At 38.9% G+C, this 21655-nt stretch overlaps 1 protein-coding gene across 1 annotated transcript in view; it reads right to left on the bottom strand.

Annotated features, from left to right (window-relative positions):
• The window catches only part of FCHSD2 (FCH and double SH3 domains 2), a 289540-nt gene that overhangs the window by 103965 nt on the left and 163920 nt on the right, over positions 1-21655 (bottom strand). Inside the window, exons 6-8 of the mRNA XM_049889930.1 lie at positions 18839-18972; positions 5673-5727; positions 4560-4688 (exon numbers count right to left, since the gene is read on the bottom strand). Of these exons, the coding sequence (XP_049745887.1) occupies positions 4560-4688; positions 5673-5727; positions 18839-18972 (318 nt within the window). The remainder of the gene's footprint in view (positions 1-4559; positions 4689-5672; positions 5728-18838; positions 18973-21655) is intronic.

Raw genomic sequence — 21655 nt, 5'->3', positions numbered from 1 at the left:
TGATGACTGTCCTGACAGGGAACACAACAGAGAATCCCTGATGGAACAGGAGAACAGTGGCATGCAGACCTCAAATTCTCATACAATCACCAGACTTAATGGTCTGAGACTAGAAGGGCCCCGGCGGTCACGTTCCCTAGACCTTCTGTTAGCCCAAGACTGGAACCATTCCCAACGCCAACTCTTCAGACAGGGATTAGACTGGACTATAAGATGGAAAATGATACTAGTGAGGGGTGAGCTTCTTGGCTCAAGTAGACACGTGAGACTATGTGGGCTGCTCCTGTCTGGAGGGGAGACGAGAAGGCAGAGGGGGACAGAAGCTAGCTGAATGGACATGGGAAATATAGAGTGAAAAGAAGAAGTGTGCTGTTTCATTAGGGGGAGAGCAACTAGGAGTACATAGCAAGGTGTATATAAATTTTTGTATGAGAGACTGATTTGATTTGTAAACTTCCACTTAAAGCACATACACACACACAAAAAAAGTAGCTCAAAACACAGACATAATGAGGGCTATCATCACCAAGATCCTACCAAGTGTTAAATCATCTTTTAAACTTAATAGACTGTCTAGGAAATATAAGGGGGAAGACAGAATATTAACTGTTTTGGTCCCTCAGAAGGCAAGAGGGGATGAGGTATTATCCAAAGCCAAAGTGAAAAGATGATCTTTGGATAGGAGGAATAGCTGTTAGTGAGACTCCTTGGAGAAGTCACGCATACAGATAAAGGCAGGTAATGGGACAATAAGAGAATTCTTTTTTGATGTCTTGTGGTTTCTCTAAATCAGTAGGAAAGACTACTTGTTAAGAGTGAAACAGAAGGGGTAAATCTGAGGTTTGAAGAGAAGGGAAAAGGCTGAAATAACTATTTAGAAGAGTAGAAAAGTTTAACCAGGGAAAAACAGTAGGATTGCTGAGAAAGGTTGAAGGCCCATTTAAGGCTGGTTCCACCATTAACTTATGACCGTGAATCTGCTTTGTTGAAAAATTTTCTTCCGTTCTTGGCTACTTAGATGCAGGTACAGAAAAAGACTTATCTGCGCTCATTCAGAGTTAGAATTTCACTTCATTTCATTTGCAAGATGGCAAATATTAGAGTATAGACTAAAGTAGTGTTTAAATAATGAAATATGAAATCTAACCAGGATAAGGAAGAAAATGAGATAGGAAGATAATGCCAGGGCAATATTAAGTTAAAAAAAAAAAGGATAGCTGTTACATTGCTACCCATAGTCAACAGTCCTGTAGTAGTACGGGGTTTCATTATTCTACTGTGTAATCATTTCTATAAATTTTTCTCTTCCACTAGACTGAGTTCTTTGACGATAAGGACTGTGTCTATTTATCTTGGTCTCTTCCAGTGCCTAGCCCAGCAGCTAGCACAGTGTAAATAACTATTCAGTGTACACAATTACATCAATGCATCAAATTCCCTGCTTCCAAACTACATAATTTTTAGAAGATTTTAACTAGGACATTTTCACTTTAACAACAGTACAAAAGATGGGCTTTTCGAAGAAAGGCATCTACAAAAAAAAAAAAAAAAAATCTACAGGCCACTATTAATTCAATGACAAACTTATTAAGTAGGTAACAGTACAACAATGGGAGTTCTCATAGAGTGTAGACTATAGAATTAAGCCTGAGGAAGCAAATTAGTTAATACATACACCACAAAAGCTGATACTACATTTTTCTCATTGTTAAGGGATAGGAGGAACTCCTGTTTCTATTTTTATCAATTCAGTACCTGACCCACAACGTTTTAAGAAATGAATAATCTGAAGCACAATCTACTCAATTTTGACCAAATACTTGCATGGGGACTTCAAATTAAGTTCAAGGACACACAATAATCTGAGAACTGGCCAGACTCATTAACCTCCTTTTTGTTTTTTACAAATAATAATAAATACCTTCTCTAGTTTACTGAAGACCATGGGGTTCCCCCCCCATTTGAACCATTTTTAAGTGTACAATTCAATGACATTAATTACATTCATAATGCTATACAACTATCATCACCATCTATTTGCAAATTTTTTTCATCATCCCAAAGAGAAACTCTGTACCCATTAAGAAATAGCTCCTCCTCTCCTTTTCCCCCTAAACCCTGGTAACCACTCATCTACTTTCCGTTCTATGTATTTGCCTAATCTAGATATTTCATATAAGTGGAATCATACAATATTTGTCATTGGTCATAGGGTTCTGAATAAGAGATATTTTTGGGCTGTGGATTCCATTTTAAAAAACATAAGAAACTTATTTTTGCTGTTACTTAAGCTAATATAATATTCATTTTGAAGTATTAGAAGGGAAAAACTATATACTTTTTATCAGTTTTGATCTGATGGTAGACAGTATATAGGAAATTAATTACTCCTTAAGTGCAAGCTGTGTTAAAACTTGTCTCTAATAAACTGCTTGTTTCAAATACACACACACACACACACACACACACACACACACACACACACATTTATTTCCGTAGACAAACCATGTAATAATGGGAGGCCAAGTCTCCAGTTGTTCCTTGTAAATCTGAAGCAGTATGTTAATACCTAGGAATATACTAGAACACCGAAACCTCTAGGTTCAACATTTTATGGAAAAATGTATGCAGAGTTCTTATCTGGGATGTCAAAACAATCCCTTGTCTCCCTAACCAGTCATGACAGGAAAGAAGCTAGGAAAGGGGGACTTCAGGCAGTGAACAAAAAGGAAAGTAAAAAATTATGCAACAGCATACTACTTAGTTCAATTTGATTTCCCACATTACCCCTCATCATTACCGTTTTACCCTGAAAGTCTCAGAGATGTCCTGCCTCTATTTTCAAGGAAAAAACTTGTAGTTTCTGACCACAGTTTATCTTCACTGTAGAAAAGAGCACTCATTCCTGCTGTATTCCTGTTTTGAATATCTCCGTTTCCTAAAGAAAACAATTCAACTAAGGCACTGTGTTTGATAGTCACTAAGAACAATACATTTGGGAAGGATGGGTTGAAAATATAAGAGAGAGAGACTGAACAAACAAATGTTTGGGGTCCTTGAGAGGATAAGAGGGGATAAAATACAATCTATAGCAGGGTTTGTCTGCCAGCAACAAGAGGGATCCTGGCAGCAGGTTAAAAAATTTTCTTCTTCTCTACCTCCTTTACTTTATTTCTATATAGATTCTCAGTGAAAGTCAAAGATACATATAATAGTACAAACAGGAAAGTCCAAGATGAAGTTTGGGTACACACTGTAATCCAATCTAGCTACATTTCAGAGTAATACCCAGAGTAGAAATATCTTTATGTAACTACAAGACATTTTCTCTTTTTTGTTCCATTAAAAACCAGTTGCCATTGGGTCAATGGGCACCTCAAAATCGTCAAATACTACTGCACAATTTTACCTATCAATTAAGAATAATATTAAGAAATTTTTAAAATACAAGGTTAATATAAAAACAGCCACATAATTATTATCAGACACGGTTGATGGCCCATATCTTGGTTAGTAAAGAATTCAGGTTACTAAAAAGATAAAATATAAAAATACAATCCAATTTTCAGAATATAAAGTGTTATGAATTCAACTGTATCCCCCTGAAAATATGTGTCATAAATACTAACCCCTATACCTGTGGATGTAATCCCATTTGGGAATAGGGGTTCCTTTGTTATGTTAAAGTGGCCTTATTAGTACAGGGTGTGTTTGAAACTGATCACTTTTGAGATATAAAAAGAACAGTTCAGGCACAGAAGCAAGAAAGCACAAATGGTGAAAGACTGATGCCATGTGCGGATCACCAAGGAACTGGGGAACAGAAGTTGAAAGAGACAAGAATTTTCTCCCAGAGTGGACAGAGGCTTTCCACTGAGCCCATGCTCTGAATTCAGACTTCTAGCCTCCTAACTCTGAGAAATAAATTTTTATTCTTTAAAGCCACCTACTTGTGGTATTTCTGTTATAGCAGCACTAAGAAACTAAGATATAAGGACACAAACAAACAAACAAAAAACCCAAACCTGTTGCTGATGAATCAATTCTGACTTACAGTGACCCTACAGGACAGAGTAGAACTGCTGACCGTCTGGTTAGCAGCCGAATGCTTAACCACTGTGCCACCAGGGCTCCGTAAGGACACAACCAAAGAAAAATAAAACTATGCCGAAAATATCAGTTCTCCTCTGTTGATTCAGGAGATACTTGAAGATTTTGCCTAACTTCAGTACTCTGTTGTTACCAGTGACCTGAGGAAAGATAGCTCAGAAGCAGTTTCTCAGTCTAAAAGTGATTCTTAATATCAGTAACCACTATACAGTGAATATCCGCTGCTGCTGGGGAATAATATAATCCTTTACTGTTATTTGGCTTAAAGCATTTTCTTATACTAAAAATTAATTACTGAAACAGAGGTCACTCAAACATCATCAAGTATATTCCAATGAAATGCACATGACCTGGCTGCTATTCTACAGATTCTATCCCATACACCCGACACATAAAATTATTATTTTTTTAATGAAGCAAAACTAGCACAGGTATTAAGGCTGTGTTACCTTCATAATGTTAACTAAATCTGTTTGATAGTAGCGATCCTGATGTGCATTTGCGGCTGCTAACGTAAGAAGATAATCATTCCTTGCGTGGGTAGCTTTGGAATTACACTCAGATCGTCGAGCTTTTAACTAAAACATAGTAGAAGATAAAAATCAGTAAAAATTGATACTGCATTGCAAAACATATAAGGATTCCATTCTTAGTCATCAATTAGTGGCTCTCCACCAAGAGTCAATGTTACCAAGTGGGGAGAAACATTTGCATGCTTACAAAAATTATTTAACAGTATTGCAGAATTGAACTGTGATGGTAACAGTGTTCCCAATTTTTAAGTTTACACCTAACGTACTTCTAAAGCTTTATAGAAAACTTCAAAATATTTTGTTCATTTTACTGATATAGGAAAATAAACACCAAAAAACCAAAACCTGTTGCCGTTGAGTTGATTCCGACTCATAGTGACCCTATAGGGCAGAGTAGAACTGCCCCACAGAGCTTCCAAGGAGTGCCTGATGGATTCAAACTGCTGACCTTTTGGTTAGCAGCCGTACCTTTTAACCACTATGCCACCAGGGTTTCTGGAATTAAGTACCTTATTTTCAAAGATACGGTTAAACGTAGTTTTTTTTTAAAAAAAATCAACATGTCTAACATGCCAGAGGAGCTGCATGCGAGTTAGGAGCGTGACAGCCAAAGCCAGGTGACTAAGCTTACTTATCTGTATGTATGCCATGGAGTGAGGATCCCACAGAAACTCAGTTGTGCTGAGCCTAGAATATCTGCTCAGGGGCATAAGTCTGAATGAAATGGACTTCACACAGCTTTCTGAAGCCTGTGGATTAAGTCTCTTGGACTAAAAGACAACAGGCTACCAGTGCAGGTAAGGTATAGAAACCTATCCCTAAAGGAAATCTTGAGAAGCAAGGAGTGTCTGGAGTGCTGACACTTGGGTGAAAAACTGCCATGAACTGGGGAGGAAAGTTCTCTCTGAGTTAATGACTTTAAAATTCTTCTCTAAGGTAGAAATAATCTACTTGCATCTGCAAAAGACACAATTTCTTACTTTATAATCTAAGAAATTCTCAACTGTAAAATAGTTTTTAAAAACTCACCTTTACACTTGCCTTCTGTAAACTGATTCTTGATTGAAATAGACTAAGTTTGGATCTATAATAAAAACAAAAAAAATATGTTTAATAAAATTATCAAATATAATAAAATTACAAAATACAATTACTAAAAAAATTTTTAATGACACTCTTTTCCTTTTTTTTGGTAAGAAAATATTCTAAAGGAGAATTTAAAAAATGGAAAACAAGCCCAATGATTATTTTTATTATAGGTAGAATTTACTATTAGAATGAAACAGGAAACACTGGGATTAATATTATAAAATATTGTGAATAGCAAATATGTAATTTGACAAAGAAAACTTCAATATGTATCGGTATCCCCTAATAAACAAGAGTCAATATAAAAAGCCTAATAACCTATAGGTTATTGCCAGTATTATACAATTTAACACACTTTAGCTCTTGCTAGGAAGGTTAGAAAAGCCCAGGGACCACCAACCAATGGAGGCAAAGGTCAGCAGGCTTTCAGGTTCATGTATGACAGGGTGTAACAATACCAGGATGCAATCTACAATATGATACTGACCAGACTCTACAAAGTCTTTAATTCCATTATTCCCCCATTAAAAGTTTTTCTTGCTTGGGCTCCTGTCTATATGCCCCCTTCACTCTTATAGGTATTCAGAATGTAGTGAGAAAAGTTCTTGGACTCTCTGTCCTATATGATTTTGTTTTCTCCATTTAATCTTTTCCAATTCTAGTACCCTGAACTCCCTCGATCCCTTTCAATTTTGGAGGGAAACCATAACCTAACAATCAGTGGTGAAAAGATGTTGGTTTGAGAGGTGGGGCCAAGATGTTGGAGTAGTCAGACACTTCTGGTGGTCCCTCTTACAACAAAGACCCGAAAAAACAAGTGAATCAATAATATGCATGACAAGCTAGGAACCCTGACTGTCAAAGGAAAAGTGAAGAAATCGGACTGAGTGACAGTGGGAGGGAGAGATGGTGTAGAAGCAGTTAGGAGTTGCCCAGTCAGTAGCAGCACCTCAGCCCCTATTCCCCTGTGGCAGGGCTGGCAGTAATGTTCGCGGATGCAGCTGCTTCAGTGAAAGAAGTCAAGCAAAGTGGCACACACCTGAACCCCTGGTGTGACTACGGCAGGCCTGGTGGTGGCGTTTAGGACGACACGTCTGCTTCAGTGAAAAAAGGCAAGTGAGGTGCTGCAGTCCCAACCCCCGGCACAAGCACAGTTGGGACTGAGCCAGTGCACATGATCTACACACACCTCCAGAACCTGAGATAAAACAGCATTCTCGGCACAAGATAAGTGACTTTATCTAATTTACTGCACAGATCTAATAGCTCCTCCTTTTGAGAGAACTCTCTCCTACCTATCTGATCCTTCCTCCCTCTGCCCCAGCCGGCTTCATTAACAGTTGATTTCCCTGGGCCTGAGACAGGTCCTACTGCATTTCCTGAGCCATTCTCCTGGCCTTGGAGAAGGAAAAAATTAACAAATGGGGGAAAAAATACTCTGCCAACTCCCCTAATCAGGAAACTCAGAGCAGAAGGGGCTCCAGTCCAGGCACAAGTGGTCCACAAACTTTGTCTTTCACGCCGGCATAGATCCAGGTAGCCCTGCTACAGCAGATAAGACCTGGCTGTTATACTGGAAAGGCAAATCTGTTTGAGGTCTGACTGTAACTGTTTCAGCTGTGCAGCTGAGAGGCAGGTTTTTGACGTCAGATATCGCTATGCCTATTAAACAGGGCCCTCTCCTACCCACAGCAGGGACCTGAGGATTGGAGGCTCCACCCATGCCACCTAGCTACCTGAGACAGGGGTCCAAGGATAAGTGATGCCAACCAGTCCTTACAGTTAAAAGCACTGGTTGATGCCTATGGTACGGCTGCAGAGCCCACCCACCAGAGCGCTCTAGAGAACAGGGACACATCCACAGACATTCATGGGAGAGTTGTCAGCCCCCTGCCTTCCTCAGCGTGTGATCCCCTGCTGCTACCAGAAACTTGTGCATACTAGTGACTGGGTGACTGACTACTGGGACACCTGAGCTGAATCTATACAAGAATAGTGAATGGACTCCTAGGCTCATACACCTGGTAACAGCTCTAACCATCTGGTAACAGGCCATTAGTGCTTCAAAGGCTCCAATAATCAAGTTAGCTCACTCTAGTAGCCTATTTGGGTATATCAAAACCAAACAAAGAAGCTAGGACATAGTCAGCAAACAAAAAATAAATTAATATAACTTAGAGATGGCTCGGAGACAACAGTCAATGTCAAATCACATAAAGAAGCAGACCATGGTTGCTTCAACAAACTCCCAAAACAAAGATTCAAGGGCTCTTCCGGATTAAGATGTATTCCTGGAGTTACCAGATGTAGAATACAAAAGATTAATATGCAGAACTCTTCAAGACATCAGGAAGGAGATCAGGCAAAAGACAGAACAGACCAAGGAGCACACAGATAAAGCAGCCAGGGAAATTAAGATTATTTAAGAACATAATGAAAAATTTAATAGGCAGCAAGAATCCATACAGAGACAGCAAACAGAAGTTCAGAAGATTAACAACAGAATTTCAGAATTAAACAATTCAGTAGAGAGTCAACAGAGCAGAATTGAGGAGACATAAGTCAGAATTAGCGAGATTGAAGATACAACACTTGGCAACAATATATTCAAAGAAAAATCAGATAAAAGAATTAAAAAAAAAAAAAAAAACAAAGAAACCCTAAAAATCATGTGGGACTCTATCAAGAATAACCTACGAGTGACTGGAGTACCAGAACAGGGAGAGATAACAGAAAATATACAGAGAATTGTTTAAGATTTGTTGGCAGAAACCTTCCCTGACATCATGAAAGATGAAAGGTATCTATCCAAGATGCTCATCGAACCCCATACAAGATAAATCCCAAAAGAAAGTCACCAAGACATATTGTAATCAAACTTGCCAAAACCAAAGACAAAGAGAAAATTTTAAGAGCGGCCAGGGATAAGCGAAAAGGTACCTACAAAGAATCAGTAAAAATAAACTCAGACTACTCAGCAGAAACCATACAAGCAAGAAGGCAATGGGATGACATATACGAAGCATCAAAGGAGAAAAATTGTCAGCCAAGAATCATATATCCATCAAAAGTGTCTCTCATAACAGAAGCTTAGGGAATTTGCAAAAACCAAACCAAAACTACAAGAAATACTAAAGGGAATTCTCTGGTTAGAAAATCAATAATACTTGGTATCAACCCAACACTATAACACTGGACAGAGCAACCAGATATCAACCCAGATAGGGAAATCACAAAAATAAATCAAGATAAAAAACCCTCAAAACAGGGAATCAGTGATGTCATTATGTAAAGGATGACAATGTTAAATCAATAAAGACGGACTAAATAGTCATAGATCTTCCAAACGGAGAGGAAATCAAGGTGATATAGGGAGATATGAGTTAGGTTTAAACTTAGAAAAATAGGGGTAAATATCAGTCAACTGCAAAAGGACAAATATTGTATAAGGCCACTATTATAAGAACTCTAGATATAAAATTTAAACGGAGAAGAAAATATTCTTTGATGGTTACAAGTGTGGGGAAGGAGGGAGAGGGATATTCCCTAACTAGAGAGTAGACAAAATTTTTTTTTAGGTGAAAGGAAGGGAAACACATAACACAGGGATAGCAAGTACAACTGGACTAAGCCAAAAGCAAAGAAGTTTCCTGAATACAACCAAATGCTTCGAAGGCCAGAGTGGCAGGGACAGGGGTCTGGGGATCATGGTTTCAGGGGACCTCTAGGTCAATTGGCATAATAAAATCTGTTAAGAAAACCTTCTGCATTCCACTTTGGTGAGTGGTATCTAGGGTCTTAAATGCTAGAATGTGGCCATCTAAGATGAATACATTGGTCTCAACCCACCTGGAGCAAAGGAGAATGAAGAACACCAAAGACATAAGGTAAATATGAGCCCAAGAGACAGAAAGGGCCACATAAACCATAGACTACATCAGCCTGAGACCAGAAGAACTAGGTGGTGCCCGGCTACCACTGACCACTGCCATGACAGGGAACACAACAGAGAATCCCTGATAGAGCAGGAGAACAGTGGGATGCAGATCTTAAATTCTCATAAAAAGACCAGGCTTAATGGTCTGACTGAGACCAGAGGGACCCTGAAAGTCACGGTCCTGAGACCCTTTGATAGCCCAAGATTGGAACCATTCCTGAAACCAACTCTACAAACAGGGATTGGCTTGGACTATAAGATAGACAATGATGCTGGTGAGCAGTGACCTTCGCAGTTCAAGTACACACACGAGACTATGTGGGCATTTCCTGTCTGGTGACGAGAAGGAAGAGAGGTACAGGAGCTGGTTGAATGGACACAGGGAATACAGGGTTGAGATGAGGAATGTGTTGTCTCATTAACCGGAAAGCAGTTGCGAGTGCACAGCAGGGTGTGAATGGCTTTTTGTATGAGAGACTGACTTGATTTGTAAACTTTTACCTAAAGCACAATTAAAAAAAAAAAAAAAAGATGTTAGTTTTACCTAAACAACTATAAATAACAATAACGAGAAAGCCAACAACCAAATGCTAAGTAACCACCAATTTTTGAAGCCACAACGTTTGCCTTGACTGCACTGTCATAGTGACTGCCATGGGAGAATTCAACACATATGCTGGCAACTATGCCATAATGGCAAGTAAAGCTGCAGACCACTTGGGATTGGAAGACTGAGCAGCAGTCTCTGCTAAGCAAATGTAAGGAGGACAGCAAAAGCAGGCTCTCATCTTTCAAACACCAGAGAAAACATTCAGGGATGTACACACACACACATGCACCTCAGCTACTTCCTTATTGTTAAAAAAAAAAAAAAAAAAAGCTCTAAAACATCCCTGTTATTTTCTTCCTTGTCATATACATATTTCATGTGTTTTTTGTTTTTATTAAGCAGGTTTTTCTATTAATTTTTTATCTAAAAAGAAAATCCCACAAATGTCAAGAGTTGAGATGAGACAGCCTATTCAGGAAACCCTGGTGGTGTAGTGGTTAAGTACTGCAGCTGCTAACCAAGAGGTCAGCAGTTCGAATCTACCAGGCACTCCTTGGAAACTCTATGGGGCAGGTCTGCTCTGTCCTATAGGGTCGCTGTGAGTCGGAAATCGACTCGACGGCAGTGGGTATTCAGGGTAAGAAAGACTGTGGGGTATTCTCAATTCTCCTTTTCCTATAGTCATCTTCCAAAGAGGATGAGTTGCACCTAGATTTTCCAATGTAAGGTTTTAAGTTTCTGGCTTCTGCTTCATTTGTTAATTCCTTTAGCTTCTTGTGCAGTACTAAGGTAGGTATTAGTGATAGAATAAGACAGTTACACCTCAAAGATAACAATCTAGAAAAAACAAGACATACAAAACTTATGAACTATACTGGGGTCTCCTTTCCCTCAACTACCCCTCAAATGTTAATGCTTCTTATGCTACTAAACTCCAACATCTAGTCTCACTGTAATATTTATATGACTTCATCCCTGTAACTATCATTATTCAAATTTATGCACCAACTCTAATGACAAATATGAAGAAAATGAAGATTTTTATATATTTCTGCAGTCTGAAATTGATCAAACATAAATCAAGATGCTTGCATTGATAATTACTGGTGACTGAAATGGCAAAGTTGGAAACAAAGAAGGAACAGTAGTTGAAAAATAGGTCTTTGGTGATAGAACCTAGAGATAGCATGGTAAAATTTTGCAAGACCAATGGCCTTTTCATTGGTAATATCTTTTTTGAACAATACAAAAGTGACTATATGCATGGACCAAACCGGATGGGACACACAGCAATCAAATTAACTACATCTGTGGAAAGAGATGATGAGACATGCAGTATCATCAGTCAGAACAAGGCCAGGGGCTGACTGTGGAACAGACCATCTATTACTCATATGCAAGTTAAAGTTGAAGAAAATTTAAACAAGTCCACGAGAGCCAAAGTGCAACTGTGAATATATCCCATCCGAATTTACAGACTGTCTCAAAAACAGATTCATATGAACACTAATGACCGAAGACCAGACGAGTTGTGGGATGACATCAAGTACATCATACATGAAGAAAGCAAAAGGTCATTAAACTGACAGTAAAGAAAGAAAAGACCAAAATGGATGTTAGAAGAGACTCTGAAACTTGCTCTTGAACACAGAGTAGCAAAAGGGAACAGAAGAAATGATGAAATAAAAGAGCTGATCAGAAGATTAATGGGGAGCTTGAAAAGATAAAGTAAGGCATTATAATGAAATGTGCAAAGACCTGGAGTCAGAAAATCAAAAGGGAAGAACACACGTAGCATTTCTCAAGGTGAAAGAACTGAAGAAAAAAATTCAAGTCTTGCAATATTGAAGCATTCTATAGGGAAAATGCTGAATGATGCAGGAAGCATCAAAGCAGACGGAAGGAATACACAGAGTCACTGTATCAAGAACAACTGGGCTACACTCAACCATTTCATGAAGTAGCATATGATCAAGAACCAATGGTACTGAAAGAACTAGGCCAAGCTACACCGAAGGCATTGGTGAAAAACAAGGCCCCACGCAGGTAATGACGGAACACCAATTGTGATGTTTCTACAAATCGATGGAATGATGGAAGTGCTCACTTGTCTATGCCAAGAAATTTGGAAGACAGCTAACTGGTTTCTACACAAGAGATTCATATACATGCCCATTTCAAAGAAATGTGATCCAACAGAATGTGAAATTACTGAACAATATCATTAATATCACATACAAGTAAAATTTTGCAGAAGATAATTCAAAAAAGTTGCTGCAGTACACTGACAGGGAATTGCCAGAAATTCAAGCTGGATTCAGGAGAGGATATGAAACAAGGGATATCATTGCTGATGTCAGATGGATCTTGGCTAAAAGCAAAGAGTAACAGTGTTTTATTGACTATGCAAAGGCACTGGACTGTCCAGATCATAACAAATTATGGATAACATTGAGAAGAACGGGAATTCCAGAACACTTAATTGTGTTCTTGCCAAACCTTTACATAGACTAAGAAGCAGTCATTTGAACAGAACACGGGGATACTGCAGGGAAGGTGTGCATCAGGGTTGTATTATTTCACCATTACTTATTCAATCTATATGCTGAGCAAATAATCCAAGAAGCTAGACTATATGAAGAACGGGGCATCAGGGTTGGAGGAAGACTCATTAAAAACTTGCGTTATACAGATAACACAACCTTGCTTGCCGAAAGTGAAGAGGACTTGAAGCACTTACTGATGAAGATCAAAGGCTACAGCCTTCAATATGGATTACACCTCAACATAAAGACAACAAAAATCCTCATAACTAGACCAGTTAAGCAATATCATGATAAACAGAGAAAACACTGAAGTTGTCAAGGATTTCATTTTACTTGGAACCATAACCAATGCTCACGGAAGCAGCAGTCAAGAAATCAAAAGACGTATTTTACTGGGAAAACCTGCTGCAGAAGGCCTCTTTAAAATATTAAAAACCAAAGATGTCACTTTAAGGACTAAAGTGCACCTGACCTAAGCCATGGTATTTTCAATTACCTCATATGCATGTAAAAGCTGGACAGTGAATAAGGAAGACTGAAGAAGAACTGATGCCTTTGAATTATGGTATTGGTGAAGAATACTGAATACACCATGGACTGCCAGAGGAGCAAATATGACTTGGAAGAAGTACAGCCAGAATGCTCCTCAGAAGCGAGGATGGCGAGACTTCATCTCATGTCCTTTGGACACGTTATCAGGTGTGTCTTAGTCATCCAGTGCTGCTGTAACAGAAATACCACAAGTGGATGGCTTTAACAATCACAAGTTTGTTCTCTCACAGTCTAGGAGGCTAGAAGTCCAAATTCAGGGCATTGGCTCCAACGGAAGGCTTTCTCTCTCTGTCGGCTCTGGGGGTAGGTGCTTGTTATCCATCTTCCCCTGGTTGAGGAGCTTCTCAGCACAGGGACTCCAGGTTCAAAGGACGTGCTATGCTCCTGGTGCTTCTTTCTTGGTGGCATGAGGTGCCTGCGCCGAGAAGCTCCACGACCATGGCAAGATTGGTAGAAAGGACCTTCCCTCAGAGTCATCAGAAAGAAACCCTTCTCCTGGAGCTGGTACCCTGAATTCAAAATGCTGGCCTCCTGAACTGTGAGAGAATAAACTTCTGTTTGTTAAAGCCATCCACTTGTGGTATTTCTGTTATAGCCACACTAGATAGCTAAGACAGAATGTGGTACCCAAGGGAGTGGGGTGCTGCTCTAACAGACACCTAAAATGTGGAGGCAGTTTTGAAACCATGAACAGATAAAGGCTGGAAGAGTTCTAGAGTGCCTAAATCGTAAAAGCCAGGATTGCCTTGAAGAGACTATTGGTGGAATTATGGATGTCAGACAATTCTGGTGAGGACTCAGGAGGAAAAGAGGAAAGCTGTTACACTGGAGACAACGGCAGCAGCAGAAAAATGGCAGCAGCAGAGGACCAGCAGCAGCTGAACCAGGAGACTGGTGTGAGACAGCGCTAGAGCTGATCCATGGAGTGAGAGAGCTAAGTATCTCTGCACAGGCTTCCTGGCAGAGTGGGGTGCCTCCGGGCACTTATTGGTGGAGCTACAGAGCTTTGGAACACTTGCCCCAGGAAGGCAGACACAGGCAGTGAAGCCCAAGGGGCCAAGAGGCCAAGAAACCAGGCTCTCTACTCTGTATTACCCATGTCCCGCAGAAGCTGAAGAGACAAGGAACACAGGAAGCAGAACTGCTTCAGTCTCAAATGGTGGAGTCACCACTCGGACTAGAATGGGGACCTCACACCACCAAGAAAGCAGCATGTGGAGCAGAGCATGTCCTTTGTACCCAGGGTCCTTGTGCAGAGACGCTCTTGGACCAGGGGAAGACTGATGACAAGGACCTTCCTCCAGAGCCAATGGAGAGAGAAAGCCTTCTCCTGGAGCTGGCACCCTGAATTTGGACTTCTAGCCTAATAGACTGTGATAGAAGAAACTTCTGTTTTTTTGGAGCCATCCACTTGTGGTATTTCTGTTACTGCAGCACTAGATAACTAAAGCAAGGAGGGACCAGTCCCTGAAAAAGGACATGATGCTCGGTAAATTCTCTAATTTATAAAGAGGAAGATCCTCAACTAGATGGACTGACACAATGGTTGCAACAAAAGGGCCCAAACATAACTTATTATGAGAATGGTGTGGGACTGGATGGTGTTTTGTTCTTTTGTATACAGGACTGCTCTGAGTCAGAACTGACTTAATGGCACCTAAGAACAAGAGCTATCATCTGATAGGCAAGTGACCAACAAAGCAGGATCTTGAGGTCCAATTCTTATCTTAGAGCCAAATATTTGACTCCTTAGCAAACAAATTCACCCCAATGTCCCACAGCCTCTTCACAAGGTACGTATTTAAAAGAAACTCACTCTCTCTTTTAAACCATATCCCTTTCTTTTATGGTCTCTCCCAATGCATGCATCTCACCTTCTATGAAATCATCTATCATAATTTTATGTAGTCCAGTTTTCATTTCCCCTTTTTTTTCAATTTTTTTTGGTGCTGTATGTGAAAGTTTACAAATCAAGTCAGTCTCCTGTACAAAAATTTATATACGCCTTGCTATATACTGCTAGTTGCTCTCCACCCTGTATTCCCCATGTCCATTCAGCTGGCTTCTGTCCCCCTCTGCCTTCTCATCTTCCCTCCAGACAGGAGCTGCCCACAAAGTCTCATATGTCTACTTGAGCCAAGAAGCTCACGCCTCACCAGTTTCATTTTCTATCTTATAATCCAGTCTAATCCCTGTCTGAGGAATTGGCTTTGTCATTTTCCCTTCTTAATCTCATCTCTACTTAGAAAAATCATACTCATTCTTTAAGACTGTTCAAATGTCGCTTCTTCTATTAAAGTTTTCCTTATCATTGAACAAAATTAATCTCTCCATTTTCTCTGTTTTTTATAACAGGATTGTCACACTACTACTCTAAATAAATTGTAAGTTACTAGCTGAGTAATGTAAAGCATTCTTTGAATGCGAATAAAGTTATTTTAAAACACATTTGTCTTTAATTCTAGGCTTTGCCTTATTTATCTCTGTACCCACAGTCCTGAATATAAAGTAATTACTCAAAAATTTGGTGAATGAATGAACATTTTTAAAAGGCATTTTTTACTTTATTGTTGAGTTATTTTTTCAGTAAAGTTATATACTGAACTAAAATATCTATCCTGTTTTGTCCTCTTTGAGTTTTGGGCCATTTATTATTTTTTTCTTTATTGTGCTTTAAGTGAAAGCTTATAGTTCAAGTTAGTTTCTCATACAGAGATCTATACGCAGATTGTTATGTGACCCTAGTTGCTCTCCCTATGACAGTATACTTCTCCTTTCCACTCTGGATTTCCCATATCCATTCAGCCAGCTCCTATTCCTTTTTGCCTTCTCATCTTGCCTCTGGACAGGAGCTGCCTATTTAGTCTCATCTCTACTTGAGGTAAGAAGCACTCTCTTCTCGAATATCGTTTTATGTCTTATAACCACTGCCGTTGAGTCAATTCTGACTCACAGTTCAGTCTAATCTTTGTCTGAAGAGTTGGCTTTGGGAATGGTTCCAGTTCTGGGCTAGAGAGTTCAGGGATCATGTTTTCTGGGGTCCCTCCAGTCTTAGTCAGACCATTAAGTCTGGTCTTTACTAGAATTTGAGTTCTGTACCCCACTTTTCTCCTGCTCTGCCAAGGACTCTCTGTTGTATTCCCTGTCAGGGCAGTCATTGGTGGTAGCTGGGCACTATCTAGTTCTGGTCTCAGGCTGATGAAGTCTCTGGCTTATGTAGTGAATTGGGGCCATATTAAAGTTAGAATCAGCAACTGTGAATTCCAAAACAAAAACCCATCACCGTCAAGTCGCCTCCAACTCACAGGGACAACTATACGACAGAGCTGAACTGCCTCATAGGGTTTCCAAGGCTGTAAATCTTTATGGAAGCTGACGGTCACACGTCTTTCTCCTGAGGAGTGGCTGGTTGGTTTGAAATGCTGAGCTTTTGGTTAGCAGTTAAGTGGTTAACCACTGCACAACCACGGCTCAGCTGTGAATGAGACCCTTTCAAATCTACACTTTTTAGGTAGAGACTACAACTGTCTCCATATGGGACCTGGTTAAATCAGGCATTTATATAATCTACAAATCTGCCGACTCTCTGCTCTAAAATCCCTGAGGTTTAAAAAACAGGTACCTGAAAATCACCACGATAGGATATTCCTAAAGGAGATGTCCCTATTTAAAAACTCGGGTCTTACTGGAAAGATGGGCTCACTGACTCTATGAAACTACAGATTTGTATATGTACACTCACAAAAATGAAATAAAGATAAAAATAAATTAGAAAAATATTAAATACGATTTCCAGTAACACTGAGTATTCATTTACCATCCTTTGGTACTAAATAAACTTTCCAGGGCCCCTTGAGTTTTCAAAAGATGCTTATCAAGTTGCTTAAATTTCTTGCATATAAAAACATATTAGAAAAACACTCTCTTCCTTGCCAGTCTATTTGTGTTAAGTGTTCACAGCCTTTCTGATTTCATGACTCGGAGTTCAGACTACTAGATTTGCATCAGTGCACTTCTGTAACAGGAATCTCAACTTTCCTTTCACAGTCCAGTTCTATGAAGAGTAGAGATTTTGTCAATGCAAAAATCTCTACTCTATAGCTTGCTTTATATCTTTCTGTTACCAACTGTCAGTTCTTTTTCCTAATAATTCTCAAAAGAAAGGTCTTACAATTCACATATATAGAAAATGAAGTTGATATAGTTGATAAAATATGCCCACAATTCCTAAAAAAGACCAGACGCACTGGACCAATACAGACTAGAGGAACCCCTGAGATTATTGCCCTAAGATACCCTTTGAACTTGGAACTGAAGCCACGTCTGGAAGTCATCTTTCAGCCACATAACAGATTGGTTTATAAAGTAAACAATATTGCCCATGAGTAATACGTTCCCTTAAACGATCAACTATATGACACCAAACGGTCAACATTTACCCAAAGGCAAAGACGAGAACGCAAGGAGGGGAAAGGAAGCTAGATCAAGGGAAACAGAATGGAAATAATGAGAATGCTGACACATCGAAAATTTGCATAAAAACTGTTAAATGGGAACCTAATATGCCACGGAAATTTTCATCTAAAACACAATAAATTATTATTAAAAAAAAAAATAAATAAATAAAACCAATGACAAAGAGCAATCATAGATCTTAGAAAAGATGCAGGTTTCATGAAGCTGATGAAAAAATGTTGGAAAATTGTTCAAATCACAGGCCAAGATCCTGACAAATGAGGATCTGCTAGAGTACTTAACACCTAGAACAGAGAAAATCAACAAACTCTTGATAGGATGTGCTCTTCAAAAAGAATGATTTACATATCAAAAGATTATCATCTTTCTTTAAAAGTCAAATCTGAAGTGAAGAGTATCATGCTATTATACAATTTTATCCCAAAACAAAAATTATGCCAAAATACTGTATATATTATTATTTATGCTAACAGCTTATTTTTGCAATGTTAACTATGAACTAAAATTCATTTTCATAAAAAACATGCATTAAAAATTACATATACTAGAATTTTATGTATGAGGTAAAAACTTTGCTTGGGGCAGGTTTTCTATATTGAGGTCAGTGCTCTTGTTTACCTGATGCGTCCATGGTCAATGGCATCCTAAGGATCACCGTCATTTCCAACTACATTAATTTGGAATTTAGCATGAGGAAAATGAGATTCTGAAACCCTGATATTGAGATACCATAGCAACTTCAACTAGACTTTTGCTAAGCTTTCAACTCTGTATATACAATACTCATTTATCTTCTTTCACTTTCAAAATTCAATTTAATGTGGAAAACCAAATATTTCCATTTTGCTATGCTAATTTAGAGAAAAACCTGTCAATATTAAAAAATGTGACCTAAAGTAAGTAAAATCTGTCAACCAAACAAAACCAACACAACCTAGGAATGAGTCTATGCTCTGTATTATCAGAGAACGAAGTATTAGCAAAGGTAACATTTATTTCCATAATCTTTTTTTTTTTTTTTTTTTACAAATGCTCAAACACATACTTGGCCTCGATGTCAGCTTTCTCTCGTACTGCATGAGCCATCTGTTCAGTCTCAAAGTACTTCTTTTTGCCTTTAGCTAAATCTTTCACTGTCTCTTGTAATTCGGTTTGGATCTTTGTCAACTGGTCCACACACTGTAAAATACAAAGTGCAATTATTACGATTTTAGATTTCAGACTTATAGAAAACGAGTTTATCCTACAGAGTATGGACTATGCCCTCACAATGGAAACTCGAGAAGAATCAGTATTTTAGTTTCCTTGAAATTGCAAATTAAAATTCAGTGAACAGCTGGTACTCCCATCTCAAGTGCCATATCGAATAGTGTCAGCGTTTGCTTAACAATTCTGCTTTGAGAAATAACCCCTGAGTGTTGCTGATGACTGACATTAAGGTAAGGCATACGAGCAACCGTGAAAATGTTCTTACTGCTGCAGAGATGATGACAATAACGGCAAAAGCATAAACCAATTCTTAATTCTTCACCAGCCTAATAAACTTAGTATGTTTGGGAAACTGATGATACAACAGCTACTGAAAAATTCATCCCTAGGGAAGGAGTGAAACCTGAGAAATCTGACTTGATAAACCCAAGATGAAGTACAGAAATGAGAAAGTCGGGTACAACATAACAATTATTACTCAGAATTACCCCAGCCTGACTGCTTGGCTACGTTCTAGGAGAAGGGATATACATAATAACTAAAAGAACTGTTTAAAAAATAAACTCTTATAATACATTGTTGCCAAAGTAATGCAGTTTTGGGACCACTCTAGGTGTCCAAAGGGAAGTCATTTTTCCAGTTTGAGACAAATCACCAAGAAGTTTCGCAAACTTGAGGCCAGCTCAGAGCAACTGCCAGTGAAAACCTGCTGTGCCTGATTCCACCACCACTGATGGTGTTTGTTGGGGATTGACAAAAGCTCGGAAGAGGGCGAGACAGTGAGGAGGAACTACGGCGCAAGGCTGAATACTACTGAGTAGAGCAAGGCCATCAGAAGAGCAAGGATGTTAACACTTTGCCAACATAGGAATAACTTAAGCTTTGGAATATGACTTATAACTTAGATGTATAACATACAGGCTAAAGTCTCCCAGAAATTGTTAGGAGTTAATAAAGGGGTTACAGACAGTAGAAGCTCTGGAAAGGTCCTACTGGGGCAGGTAAAAGCAGAATAGCTAGTCACATTTATTGAGCACCTACTAAAAAATATATATATATTTTTTATTTTTTTTAGTATCAGGCTGTGAATAAAGTGTTCATTAAAAAAAAAAAAAAACTTTCCCCTCTGCATGAAAACTGCACTTTTGCTTATCTTTCTGATTAAAGACATAGTATCAACTGTCTTACTAGGCAACATTGCTTGTGAGGCCTGATTGGTAAATTCCATCAGGACTGGGAGAAACTACAAATGACCTACAAATATCTAACGGAGAAGCCATGGCTTTGGACTTTGGTAAGTATGGTGATTTCTGTACCTGGGCACGTATCTTGCAAGGACCCTGGAAACTGTCTGTGGAGGTGCAGTAAGTTTTAGTTTCCTTTAGGGCCTGAGACTGCCCCTGCACCTGTGAGTCTCATTCCTTCACCCAGATCTGTCACCAAGAGAACCAAACAGAGTAACTCCTGGTTGGCCACCTGGACTGGTACATACACTGGAAGGAAGACTAACTCCACTACTGTTGGATGCTGCCCTGCTGGCAAATTGTGATTCCTGTCCTATGTCTTTCTAAGCAAAAACAAACAAACAAAAAAAACCAATGCCAAATGTGACCTATGACAGTCATGTGAATGTGAATGTTTAGTTACACCTAAAAATATTCCCTATAAGCACCGCACAGGCACTGTAGTTACTGCTTTCTGACATTATCATGTTTAGTCCTCAAAACAACTCTGTGAAAAAGTTATTATTAGTAGCAGTCCCATTTTAAGATGAGGAAACCACCCGCAGTCACTCAGCTAGGAAGTGATGATGCCATTTACTGTGTAACCCATAACAGTGCACACCCCAGTTTTGCGATGACTGTATTTTTAAGGTTTCATAGCGATCTTTTATCTTAAAATAGTTAAGAATTCTTTTATTGACATATAATTCATATGCCATAAAATTCATTTCTAAAATGTAAAATTCAGTGATTTTTAGTATATTTAAAAGGTTATACAGTTCCAGAACATTTTCATCACCCCCAAAAGAAACCCCCTACCCATTAGCAGTCACTCCCCACTTCCCCCTTGCCCCAGCCCCTGGCAACTATTTAACCTACTTTCTGCCTCTATGGATTTATCTACTCTAGACATTTCAAATAAATGGAATCATACCATATGACTCCATTTGAACTGAGCATAATGTTTTCATGGTTGATCTATGTTGTAATATGTATTAAATATTTCATTTCTTTTTATGTCTCAGTAATATTGCATTGTATGGATGTACTAAACGGTAAGCTTTCATCTTGCAGAAAAATCTTGTCCCCTTAAGTCTTAATAGTTCTTATCATATTCAAAAAAAAAAGCTCTTGTTTAATAAATGATGACAACCTGGGATGTTTAGAGAAGTGCTAAACATCCCCACAATGACACGTCTGAAGATGTGAAGAGCTGAGATAGTGCTCCATGGCTACAATTGGATATTAAGAACCAAAATCTGGGATATGGTCTGAAAAATACAAGTGTGCTCAATGGGAAAATGGGATAGGATATTTAAAAGAGGATTTAGGTATAGAGTATTTATATTCAAAGCGTTCATCCAAACAATGGAGCGTGGCCTCAGGAAAAGCAACCAATATGATGTTTTACTGAAGAGAAGCCCAAGAGT

The sequence above is a fragment of the Elephas maximus genome, chromosome 7 (assembly GCF_024166365.1).
Source record: "Elephas maximus indicus isolate mEleMax1 chromosome 7, mEleMax1 primary haplotype, whole genome shotgun sequence".
Taxonomy (NCBI): domain Eukaryota; kingdom Metazoa; phylum Chordata; class Mammalia; order Proboscidea; family Elephantidae; genus Elephas; species Elephas maximus.
This window is presented reverse-complemented; position numbering and strand designations above follow the sequence as displayed.